General features: G+C 42.0%; 1 protein-coding gene across 4 annotated transcripts in view; it reads right to left on the bottom strand.

Annotated features, from left to right (window-relative positions):
* EXOC6 (exocyst complex component 6) overlaps positions 1 to 4,284 on the bottom strand; it is a 222,746-nt gene extending 218,462 nt beyond the window's left edge. For 3 of the 4 annotated variants that reach the window (XM_021073792.2, XM_084994874.1, XM_084994876.1), the window contains exon 1: positions 3,997 to 4,266. In XM_021073792.2, coding sequence (XP_020929451.1) covers positions 3,997 to 4,109 — 113 coding nt within the window. In that variant the 5' untranslated portion in view covers positions 4,110 to 4,266. Of the gene's footprint in view, positions 1 to 3,996 lie in introns of all 4 variants that reach the window. The other variant, XM_021073794.2, reaches the window with a different exon arrangement.
* Between the last annotated feature and the right edge of the window lie 8,537 nt (positions 4,285 to 12,821).

The following is a 12,821-nucleotide window of genomic DNA, read 5'->3' as shown; positions in this document are numbered from 1 at the left end:
CAACAAAACAGAAAGAAGGCCAAAGAAGCTGACCCCAGGGCGCCCTGGGGGAGGCAGGGGGGAGACAGGATGGGCCACCTGGAGCAGCCTTGTATGAAGTCAGGACGTAGAGAGAAGGCAGGTGAAAGAGACTTAGACCATTGGCAATGCTGGACAACATGAGTCCTGGTCTCAGTAACCCCCCTTACCACTCCTCAGGTGGAGGAGACCCATTCATTCAGATGATGGTAGGGCTGAGTGAGCCAGGAAGTCCTGCATACACTGTGAAAGAAGGGCTCTTGAGCCTTCCTTAAATGACACTGGTAGAAATCATCTCTGGGTTTTAAGTCTCTGAGCTCACCCTGTTAGAAAACCAAACTCCACCTGACCCTGAGCACTGACCAGGAGCAGGGCACCTCAAAAACAAGGTGGGCAGAGGAAGCTAACAGTTTAGGATTTTATAGCAGAAAATATTTGTAGACGTAATGCCTTTCTTCTGTGACAGGGAAGCACAACTAGAACTCTTGAATGTTCTCTCCACCTCAATTTCCCAGATGTGGAGCTTTCCCTAAGAATGTTCCTTGCCCATATTCCCAGGCCCATCCCCTCAATGTCCTAACCCTTCCTTGTTCCTTCTGGGGCCTCACAGTGGAGTCTTTGCAGCCCTGCTGGTCCTTCTGCCTCCCAGCCAAACCCCTTTCCCACTCTCTCTGCCTTTAGACCTTGTAGCTAGTCAAAAACTCCCACCTTCTCCTCTTCACTGAAATGATGACTTTCTCTCTGGACTACCTTATTTCTTTTGCTTCACAAGGTCACCATTGGCTCAGAAGCCCATACAAAGTAGTTCAACAAATATTTATCCAGCTACTGTGTGCCAGGTATGGTGGAAGCTTATGCAGAGGATACTAAGATATAAGTAAGACACAGGTCATACTCTCAAGAATCTTTAGCCTGAGAATGGTTATAGCACAAAATACACGCGCGCGTGCGTGCACACACACACACACACACACACACACACACACACACGCAATCAGAATAAATGCCCTGGATTCTTTGGTGCTTCAAGGGATGAAGTGTTCACCTGTGGTTGACAGATCAAGAGAGCTTTCACATGAAGAAGGAAGAACATTTGAGCTGTGCCTTGCATGATGGGCTGGGTTTTGGCAGGCAGAAGTAAGAGTGAGGGATCATAAGGGAAAGGAACCATGAGCACCACATGGAAGAAAATGAGGCATACTGTCAAATAGTAAACAAAACGGAAGTCCTGTCTTTATTTTCCTGCCTTCACATTTGACCATGTGAGCAGATATGTTCCATAAGAGCGGTGAAATAGAATAGTTGACACTGGAATATCAATGACATGCATAAGGATGTACAGAAAGGCATGGAATGCCAGCCTCAGAAAGCTTCATCTAATAAATTTTTTTTTTTTTTTTTTTTTTTTTTTTTTTTTTTTTGTCTCTTCTAGGGCCACAGCACATGGAGGTTCCCAGGTAGGGGTCCAATAGGAGCTGTAGCCACCGGCCTACGCCAGAGCCACAGAAATGCGGGATCTGAGCCGCATCTGTGACCTACACCACAGCTCACGGCAACACCAGATCCTCATAGCCCACTGAACGAGGCCAGGGATCGAACCTACGTCCTCACGGATGCTAGTTGGGTTCGTTAACTGCTGAGCCATGATGGGAACTCCGAAAAAATATTTTTTAAAAATTAGGAAAACTAATTTGGGCAAATATTGTCCTAAATAAAGGCTTGTTATGAACCCTGTGTGTATCTTCCAAAACAACATTGGAGTGTTGTTTTTTTTGTTTTGTTTTGTTTTTTGTCTTTTTGCCTTTTCTAGGGCCATTCCCACAGCATATGGAGGTTCCCAGGCTAGGGGTTTAATCGGAGCTGTAGCCACCGGCCTACGCCAGAGCCACAGCAACACGAGATCCAAGCCATGTCTGCAACCTGCACCACAGCTCACGGCAACGCCGGATCCTTAACCCACTGAGCAAGGCCAGGGATTGAACCCGCAACCTCATGGTTCCTAGTCGGATTCGTTAACCACTGAGCCACGACAGGAACTCCAACATTGGAGTGTTTTAACAGTAGCCTTTGGAAAAGACTGCCCTCACTCCTTGTTCAATAACCCAAACATGAAGCTAACAGTGGGCATTCCAGGTCCAGTGGTAATGATAACAGGCAGCACCTGGAGGAAATATTTATGCAGTGTCTACCCTTGTGATGCTGGGAGGGTACTGGGACTGCTAGATCTAAACAGGTTCATTTCTTTAGGAAGACCAAGTATAAGCTTCTGGATATTTTCCCTCAGAACAGAGGATGGGACAGATCCAAGAACCAAAGCAAGAAGTCAGGTCCAGTACCAGGGCAAGACTAGCCGATAGTTCCAAGGATGGATGAAGTCTGTAGATGTTAGCCAGGATTGTGAGACCAAGGGAGAAGTAGAAAGGGTCAGGGGTCAAAGACTAAGGGCTCTGCAATGGCAGCAGAGGCCATGGTAATTAACACATGGCCAGGTTCCCTTTATCCCCGTCTCACATTTCCCTGTAGACTTCTGACCTAGCTGCCAGACAGATGCACAAGTTTTAGAAGATGCTAGACAGTATAAAGTCTGTTTCCTTTGGAAAAAATGACCAAGCCCTTGTGAAAAGCTTTGGTTTCTTCTACTTATTGAATAAGGTAAAAATTACCTGTCTTTTTTCATGGATGTCTACGATGCTCAAATAAAATGAAAGTGAAAAGAACAGTTATAATAGAGTTGTAATTATTTTGCAACCGCATCTACATGTTGATAATCCAAGAATCAACCAGTAAATACCATTAGCTTCCCATACCCCCAACATTACTTTAGGCCCTTTGGAAAGATTCAAAATTTATTTAATGCAAAATCAAATTGAAACATTCAGGAGAAATGTATTCAGACCGAAATTATAGAATTTCAAAGCATTTGACCCTGGATCTTTTTGAGAATGAAAAGACAACACCAAAAAAAAAAAAAAAAAGAAAGAAAAAGAAAAAGAAAAAAGAAAGAAATCCTTTCACTTAATCTACAAATATTAGTCAACAAATATTTATTGACTGTCACTATCCTGTTCCCACACTGATAGATATCAGATAAAGGAAGACAGACAAATTTTTTTTTTCTTTTTAGGGCCACACCCACGGCATATGGCAAATCCCAGACTAGGGGTCTAATCGGAAATACAGCTGCCTGTGCCATAGCCATAGCAATGCCAGATCTGAGCCGCATCTGTGACCTACACCACAGCTCAAGGCAATGCCAGATCCTTAACTCACTGAGTGAAGCAGGGATCAAACCAGCAACCTCATGGCTCCTAGTCAGAATCATTTCAGCTGCACCACCACAGGAACTCCAAAATAATTAAACTTTAAAAGTGTCCATTTAGCACAGAGATACATGGTCTTTCATCTTAATCCTGCCCTTGAACTATGCATATTAATCCCCATCCTACCAAAGAAGTTATTTTTAAATCTTATGTAGAAATAAAAAAAAAATACATTCAAGAGGCCACCATATACCCAAGAGCAACAACAATGCAAATAAGCATTCTGCGTTCTTCCCCTACAACTGACGTCCACACAAATATAAATGAGTTTCATTGATACATCTAATTGTTCTTGATGTTTTTCACTAGGCAACATCTTAGAGAAAATAATTGAAACCTGATATAAATAAGACGGAATATCCATCTGGAGTTGGCATGCGGCCCTTTTTGACCACTTGAAAGTCATTTCTATTTTTGGATCTTGTGATGATGAATCCTGAAACAAATACAATGCAAAAAAGTGGATTTTTTATTTATTGTCATTCATTTAAGGATAAAATTTTGAGATTAGGTATATAAAGAACTGTAACTATTTTTCAAAAATTATTTTTTATTCTTTATAAAAATAAGTATACAAAGAAGAAAAGTATAAAAAGAAGTGCATAAGACTACCTTATACCTACCAAAGAAGAAACCAGAAAATATAAAGGAGACTTACCTTAAAGTAGCTTCAATGGGCAGCTCGAAGGACTGGATCTCAGCCAGGACATTCTCATAGGTTTGATCTGCGTCCTCTTCCAACATTGCTCCTGATTTTCCAGCCACAGACATCAGATTTTCAGTGCAAAACAGTTGTAATTTATAAGAGAAATGTCGTTTTCCCTATAATTATGACAAGGGTTCTCTCTTCATCCAAAGTAGCAGCAAAAAACTGAGCTCACTGTCTGAGCTCATGCTATCAAAATCCTGGCTTCCAAGAATGTTGCACAGCTGTTGCTGTCCTGTCTCTGCTTATAACATTTTACTTATTATTAACCTTGACACAGTTCAGAAAGTTCCTGCCCAATGCCTGCTATATTTATTTGCTTGTTTCTCAAAGACAGTAACAGCAAACTTTGATAGGGATTAGAAAAATTACACTATAAAAAGTTATTAAATTACAACGGACTTGTTAGGGCACATATTTTAATGTTATTTATGCTAACTGCGCCATTAGAGCTATGCTCCTAATTATTCCTGCAACGACACCCTTGCCCACAAACCCAAGCAGTTAACTTACTCAGAAAAAATATGTGTGTAACAATCCTATAGGATATGATTTTGAGGTCACTGGACAAGCACCTTGGTTCCCCATCCCTGTCACTTGCCACCTTACTCACAAAGGTGTGACGTTCCTCCGTTAAAGAGCCATTCCTTTTTTTGTCTCCTGTTCAAAGACAGATGCTCCTGGAAATGGTTGAATTTTAATCCTTAAATCAGCCACTTATGCCTCACTGTGAATGAGTTTGCTAGATCCTTTCTGCAGGAGAGATTTTGATGTGGAGGGAGAAAGCACGAAGACGCCAGCATGTTAAGGGGGCTGGTTGCCACCGAGAGGAAAAAAGTGTGAAAGGAGTAGAGGCCTAAAATATCAAGGAAAAATGTGGAGACCAGCCAGCCAGTCCCAAGGAGGCCTAAAAAATTAAATGGATACATAATTCCCATTACCATTTGTACTAGATCTTCCTGAATTCTGAGTTTAACCTCATGCTTTCTTGCCCAGTACTGGAAAGGGAGGACTAGTGACATTCTTCTGTATGAATCTATTTTTTTAAGTTTTTATCAGATTTGTTAATATTGTTCTGAAAAGAAACGGGAAGTTCTTTCTCCTCAAAATGTAATATTCATATAACCACAGGCATGCTTCATAAACTGCATCAGTTTTTCACTTCTCTGTGCACCCTTACACTTGTCAGTGCCACACTGAGTGTCCCTCCATGCCCCAGGGCTTTGGGCTTAGCCCTGTGACTTCTGCAGGCCAGTGATACATGACAGTTTGTGAGCTCCAGGCCTGGGCTTTGTAAGGCCTCTCTTGCTGCTGTTTGCCCTCTTACACCTCTACCATCACCTGAGAAAAATATTCCCGGCTAGCTTGCTGGTCCAAGGAGGATGAGACATACAGGAAGCAGAGTCATTGCCACTGATCCACAAAAATGCAGGGAGAAGCATAGTTTTGCATCTAGCTGCAGCAGTCTGAAGCAGAGGCACCCACCCCAGCCATGCCCCAAATACTCACAGACACAGGAGCAATGATGAATGATGGTTCTTTTCAGCCACTGAGTGATGGGTTGGTTATATGTGCTAGTAGCAAACTAATCCAGCAGTCTTCACCTCAACCCCACCAATACCTTCAACTCTTAGCCCTAGTTTTCCTCCAATGGCAGGATGGCAGAAATGCATCAGGAATATGCCTAACACTATTTCCCCCAAGAGGGAGTGATGGTGCCTGCCTTCAAGACCTGACACAAAACAGTGATTTTCTATCTTGTGTTAAAGCCATTTATGTGCAACGTTTTTAATTTATGCCAAATTATCAGACTATGCAAGAAAAGAATGTCTATTTGATTTGTATTTGTATTCCCCTTAACACTAACACATTGCCTTGTGTAGCAGGAGTGTTCAGGAAATGCTTATTGAATGAGTGAATGATTGACAGTAAAGCTACAAGCTATGGATTACTCCTGCCTTCTGAGGAAATATTGGTCCAAATGGTGCAAAAATATGACACTTCCAGATCAAATTTATCAGACTGTGAGAATTCATAAATTCAGGAGTTCCTGTTGTAGCGCAACAGAAATGAATTCAACTAGTATCCATGAGGATGTGGGTTCGATCCCTGGCCTTGTTCAGTGGGTTAAGGATCCTGCATTGCCGTGAGCTGTGGTGTAGGTCATAGACGAGGCTCAGATCCTGAGCTGCTGTGGCTGTGGTGCAGGCTGGCGGCTACAGCTCCAATTTGACCCCTAGCCTGGGAACCTCCACATGCTGCCAGTGTGGACCTAAAAAAAAGGCAAAAAAAAAAGGCAAAAAAAAAAACCACATAAATTTATGTGGGAAATCATTCTGGTCATAAGAGAATGTTGGTCATGACTTTACTACATTGTGGAGAACAAATTCATAGGTAATGCCACATATGCATGAACATATATCCCTGATGACCCACCCGGCCCTAAATATAACAGTTAAAAAATTGGGGGAGTTCCCTGGTGGTCTAGTGGTTAGGACTTGGTGCATTTACCACTGTGGGCAGGGTTCAATCCCTGGTCTGGGAACTGAGATCCCATCTCAAGCTGCTGCATACCACAGCCAAAAAAAAAAAAAAAAAGAGTTCTCACCGTGGCACAGTGGGTTAAGAATCTGACTGCAGGAGTTCCTGTCGTGGCTCCATGGTAACAAACCCAACTAGTATCTGTGAGGACTCGGGTCCAATCCCTGGCCTTGCTCAGTGGATTAAGGTCCAGGATTGCTGTGAGCTATGGTGTAGGTCATAGATGTGGCTTGGATCCCGCCTTGCTGTGGCTGTGGTGCAGGCTGGCAGCTGTAGCTCTGATTCAACACTTAGCCTGGGGAACTTCCATATGCTATGGGTGTGGCCCTAAAAAGCAAAAAGCCAGAGGAAAAAAAAATCCTACTGTAGCAGCTTGAGTCCCTGTGGAGGAGTGGGTTTGATCCTTGGCCCAGAGCAGTGAGTTAAAGGATCTGGCATTGTCACAGCTGTGACCTTTGGATTCAATCCATGGCCCCAGAACTTCCACACCCTGTGGGTGCAGCCATTTAAAAAAAAAAAAAATTCTTCTCCCCACATACCCCAAACTTTCATTTTTTACATTTTCAAATTTACAGAAGAATTACAAGAACTCCATGAATAGTCATATACCCTTCATCTGATTCACCAATTGTTAACATTTTGTCACATTTGCTTTCTCTGTCTCTCTGTTTATTCATGGGGATTTTATAATGTAGGTATATGGTTTATATATGTGTGTGTATATATATATCATCCCTAAATATATAGTAATAAAATTGTGTTTATTTAGAGTATTTTTAGAACAGATTAATGCTATAAAGTAGTATAATTAATGAACCACAATAGCTTTGACTCATTGTTACTCCCTGACCCTGTTCCTTCTACACAACTCTGTTATTCCTTCCTGTACAGCCAGCTCCACCAGGAGATTCAAGGTCTTCCAGCCTGTTGGCCTGGTTGCCTCCCTCCACCCCTCCCTGGTTGCCACCCCTTAGCCCTCCTCACACCTCCTCTTCTCCTCGCACCCCACTCTCCTCGGCTCCTCCCACTTCTGTTAAGTGAATTTTCTCTCTGCCTCTTACTTTCTTCTAAGCCCTGTTCGGCACAAGCAACAACTTCCTGTTTCCACTGACTAAACCAGCATCTTCCTTTTATTCAAAACTTTCCTTGAGTGCCATTTCCTGCCGGAAGTCAGCACAGATTGAATGAACAGGCGAGGAGCTCCTCCCAAAAGCAAGTAGTCAGAAAAACAACCTCCCCTATCCCATAGCACTGACAACAAATTCACCAAATAAGGGAAAGAAAAGGAGGTAATGGAAAGATGTTAAACAGCCATATTCCAAGATGCCCATAAAAGAGAACAGGGAGAATGACTGGAATGTTCCTAGTCTCAACACACAACCTTGCCTCTCAGCTGCAGCTCAAACTGTTTTACTGCTTTCTGGGATCAAGCCTGATCACCAATTAAGTAGCTCTAGGCCGGTGGTTCTCATTAGGTGATCTTGACTCCCCCAACCTGAGGGCAATACCTGGAGACATTTTTGATCATCTCAACTGGAAGCGGTGCCACTGACAGCCAGTGAACAAAGGCCAGAGGTGCTGCTAAATGACCCGAAATGCACAGACCTGTCCCCCACAACAAAGAATTACCCAATTCAAAATGCCAATAGTGCTGAGGTTGGGAAATCCTGCCCTAAGTTGTTCTTTTAGGACATAGCATCAGCCCATGTGTGGTGTTGATATGGCCTTGCTTCCTAGAGCCTGTCTCTGAGCATTTTTTTTTCCTTCTCTGTAACTGAGTTTTGTTTTTTCTTTTTTCTTTCTAGGGTCACATCTGCAGCATATGGAAGTTCCCAGGCTAGGGGTCAAATCAGAGCAGTAGCTGTAGGCCTATGCCACAGCCACTATAACACCAGATCTGAGCCACATATGCAACCTACGCTGCAGCTTGTGGCAATGCTGGATCCTTAACCCACTGAGCCACAACAGGAACTCCTATAACTGAGTTTTTTTTTAGTTTTTGTTTTTAATTAATCTGCTAAGAACCATCTAGAACGAGAAGCCAGTCTTTTTTTTTAAGTCTATTATTCAAATAAAACATCAGTCTATTTTTTTGCATTCCTCCCTTACCAAAACTGGAATCCCAGCCTCCTCACTCTGTACTGGAACCACCAAAGGGAAGCATTATACTCATGGGTTTCACTGGCACAGGTGCCCCCTCTGTAATTTGCAGTCTCTAGAAAATATCTGGTACCCTGGGGGCAAGGGGTGGATAGAAGGTAGAAGGGTACCAAAAGGAAGTGGATTAGCTTGACAGTTACCACCTGGTGTTCAGTGTATTCAGTTCTGTTCAGAGCCTTGGTGGAGTCTGAGTTCCACCCTTCCATCTCTACCCCATACCTTCCTGTAGAGATAGTTTTCCCACCTGTATAGGTAATCCTCACACTTCTGTATGTTGTTTTTGTTTTTGTTTTGGATTTGTTTGTCTTTTTAGGGCCATGCCTGAAGCATGTAGAAGTTCCCAGGCTAGGGGTTGAATCAGAGCTGTAACTGTCAGCCACAGCCACAGCAATGCCAGATTGGAGCCTTGTCTGCGATCTACACCACAGCTCACCGGAACACCGAATCCCTAATCCACTGAGTGAGGCCAGGGATCAAACCCGAGTCCTCATGGATACTAGATAGGTTCATTACTGCTGAGCCACAATGGGAACTCACTGTATGTTTTGTTTTGATATGTCAAGAAAAAAAATCTCAGTAACCTAGGAATAAAAGAGAATTTCTTTATAAAAGTAGTCTATCCAAAAACAAAACAAAACAAAACAAAACAAAAAAACCCTAAAAAACTCATTAACATCTTACTTGGTGACAAAATGTCAAATGTTGGCCTCCTCAGCTCAGGGAAACAATAATCATAGCTTTACTTGAAATTGACCTGGAAGTCCTAGCCAATGCAATAGGACAAGGTAAAGAAATGAGATATAAAGATTGGGAGTTCCCGTCGTGGCACAGTGGTTAACGAATCCAACTAGGAACCATGAGGTTGTGGGTTCAGTCCCTGCCCTTGCTCAGTGGGTTAACAATCTGGCGTTGCCGTGAGCTGTGGTGTAGGTTGCATACGCCGCTCGGATCCCGAGTTGCTGTGGCCCTGGTGTAGGCTGGCGGCTACAGCTCCGATTAGACTCCTAGCCTGGGAACCTCCATATGCCTCGGGAGCAGCCCAAGAAATAGCAAAAAAGACAAAAAAAAAAAAAAAAAATATATATATATATATATATATATATATATATATATATATAAAGATTGGTAAGAAAGAAGAAAAACTGACATTTACAGAATACATGATTGTACATATATACTATATATCTAGGAAGATGATAGGCCGACTAAGTAGGACCAAAAGATCTACTGGGCCACAACTGAAAGTGCTAACAGAACTTTAAAACATTAAGAAATGACAAGGTCCAAGATTTCAGAAAGGCAGAATGAGGATAACAAACCCATTGGAGGCCCAGGAAAACAAACCCAGAATGAGGATAACAAACCCAGTCAGCATTAAGTTAGGGGCCTGTAAGATAAGCAAAGGCACAAGAAAATCAAGAGCAGCCTGGATATGGGAACACCTAAGCAATTACATAGAATGACCTTTAGCTTTTGCAGTTTACTTTTATAAACTCACTTGGTATGGAGATGATATTCTAGCTTTTAGGGTCGAATGATACAGATAGCAGCAGCTCTTCATATGTCATAATATATCATTTGCTCTTCACCTCTTACATGCTGCCTTGCCATACAAATCTAACAATGTAACTTGAAATACAGAAACACTGATCAGATACAATACAGGCACACAGGAATTTTCCACTTCCTCCCGCATAAAACTCAACATTTGAACTTCTAACCCCCACAATGGTGACTTGTGTTTACCTGGTCCTCTCTTCCCCTACCTGGTATCATTTCTGGCCAGCAACTGAGCTCTTCTAGGCCAGACTTGTCTCCAGTGGCTGGCCCAGGGAACCATCTTTCTCAGCATCTCTCCACCTCTTCCTTTCTTCCTCTCTGTCTTCTGTTTTAGTCTTCAGAGACATCAGGTACTTGTCATTCTCAACCCTTATTTTGTTTCATCCAAATAGTCACTTTGTACACACACACACACACACTCAAGCAGGTGCATACACACATAACCTGTCTAAAAATCATAGTTCTTTTAAATGGAAGGATCATTTTCAAACTCTAAAATTGAAGGCCAAGGAGACTTTTTAAAAAATTGCCTAAGATTTTCATGTTCTAGTAGCAGAAAAAAGAAAAGGATGCAAACCTCCTGACCTGTAGTCCAGTACTCCTCCCCTACACTATTTTGATTTCTTTTTCTCTAATTCTGTACCACCCTGATTAGCATTTTTGGTGAGCAAAGAAATGTATCTCAATCAGAAATATTTAATATATCTTTTAGAAATACTTACATAGCAATTAATGTATGCCAGACATTGTTCTAAGCCCTTTACAAATATTAATTCATTAAATCCACATGACATCCTATGAGGCAGATTATTATCATTATCATAAACATATAAGTCAATTGTGTGATCCAGTTGCTGAAAGTATAGTGCAATCTTAGGCTGCATTAATAAGAGTACAGAGTTTAGGGCCAAGAAGGCTAAAATTCAGTTGTATTCTGTGCTCTTGTTCTGATATCCATTTGCCTCACTCCTTCACTTCCTTCAGGCCTTTACTCAGAAGTCATCACCTCAGTGATGCATTTGCTGGAAACAAAATCCAACATTTTAACTTTTATCTCTATCCCCACTACCTCCTCCACTTTATTTTTATCTCTCAATATTTATCACCTTTGAACATACGATACACTTATTTATCTTGTTTATCATCCATCTCTCCTTTTAAAATGTAAGATTAATGAGGACAGGGAATTTTTTTTTTTCTGTTTTGTTCACTAAGGAAGCTCCAGTGCCTAGAACTGTGCCTGGCAAAGAGGGGTCGCTCAATAGTGTTTGTTCAATGGATGGATGAATAAATAAGTGAAGAAACATACAGATGAGAAAGGAGAAAAATAAATACCTGAATAATTATACTATATGAAAGGAAGAGATGAGTACTAGAAAAGAAGAAGGGATAAAAAGGCCAGAAAGGATTCAATGCAATCTCTATCAAAGTACAAAGGACATTTTTCACAGAACTAGAACAAAATATTTTAAAGTTTGTTTGGAAGTACAAAAGACCCAGAATAGCCAAAGCCATCCTGAGAAAGAAAAATGGAGCTGGAGGAATTAGGCTCCCTGACTTCAGACTATACTACAAAGCTACAGTCATCAAAACCATATGGTACTGGCACAAAGACAGACATATAGATCAGTGGGACAGAATAGAAAGCCCAGAATTAAACCCATGTACCTACAGTCCATTAATCTATGACAAAGGAGGCAAGAATATACAATGGAGAAAAGACAGCCCCTTCGACAAGTGGTGCTGGGAAAATTGGTCTGCCACAATGTAGAAGAGTGAAATTAGAATACTTCCTAATACCATACACAAAAATAAACTCAAAATGGATTAAAGACCTAAATATAAGATCAGATACGCAATCTCCTTGAAGATGCTTTGAGGCCCAACACAAACCACACGCTGGGTCCCTCCTCCTGACCGTCCCAACATTATAAGGCAGGTGCTGGCTTTGCAGAAGGATTCTGTTAAGATGCCTGTCTCTTTCCTTCCTGACTTTCCTTCCTATCAAACGAACTAAAACCCCCAACAAATGGAAGAACTACTTGATGAAGCATTTTTCAATCCTGGAAGAAGGAGGTCAATCAGAACCAGTCATGGGGCCACTAAACACCAGCTGTGAAAGACAATGCAGGAGTTCCTGTCGTGGCTCAGTGGCTAACGAACCCAACTAGTATCCATGAGGACGCAGATTCAATCCCTGACCCCACTCAGTGGGTTAAGGATCTGGTGTTGCTATGAGCTGTGGTGTAGGACACAGATGAGGCGCAAATCTGACATTGCTGTGGCTGTGTCATAGGCCAGCAGCTACATTTCCAATTTGACCCCTAGCCTGGGAACCTCTATATGATGCAGGTGCAGCCCTCAAAAGACAGACCAAAAAAAAAAAAAAAAAGACAATGCAATCTTGCCTCTATCCTGATCCTTAACCTATAGTCTAATTTTCTACTCCCCAAACTATAAACCCACCTCCTAAGTTCTCCCAAAATGGGGGCACAATCTTTAAGGCATTAGCCTGC

Source organism: Sus scrofa, chromosome 14 (genome assembly GCF_054392235.1).
Source record: "Sus scrofa isolate SSC_HxYL_T2T_F1_AM1 chromosome 14, Sscrofa_HxYL_maternal_Yorkshire_Landrace_v2.0, whole genome shotgun sequence".
In the NCBI taxonomy this organism is placed as follows: Eukaryota; Metazoa; Chordata; class Mammalia; order Artiodactyla; family Suidae; genus Sus; species Sus scrofa.
This window is presented reverse-complemented; position numbering and strand designations above follow the sequence as displayed.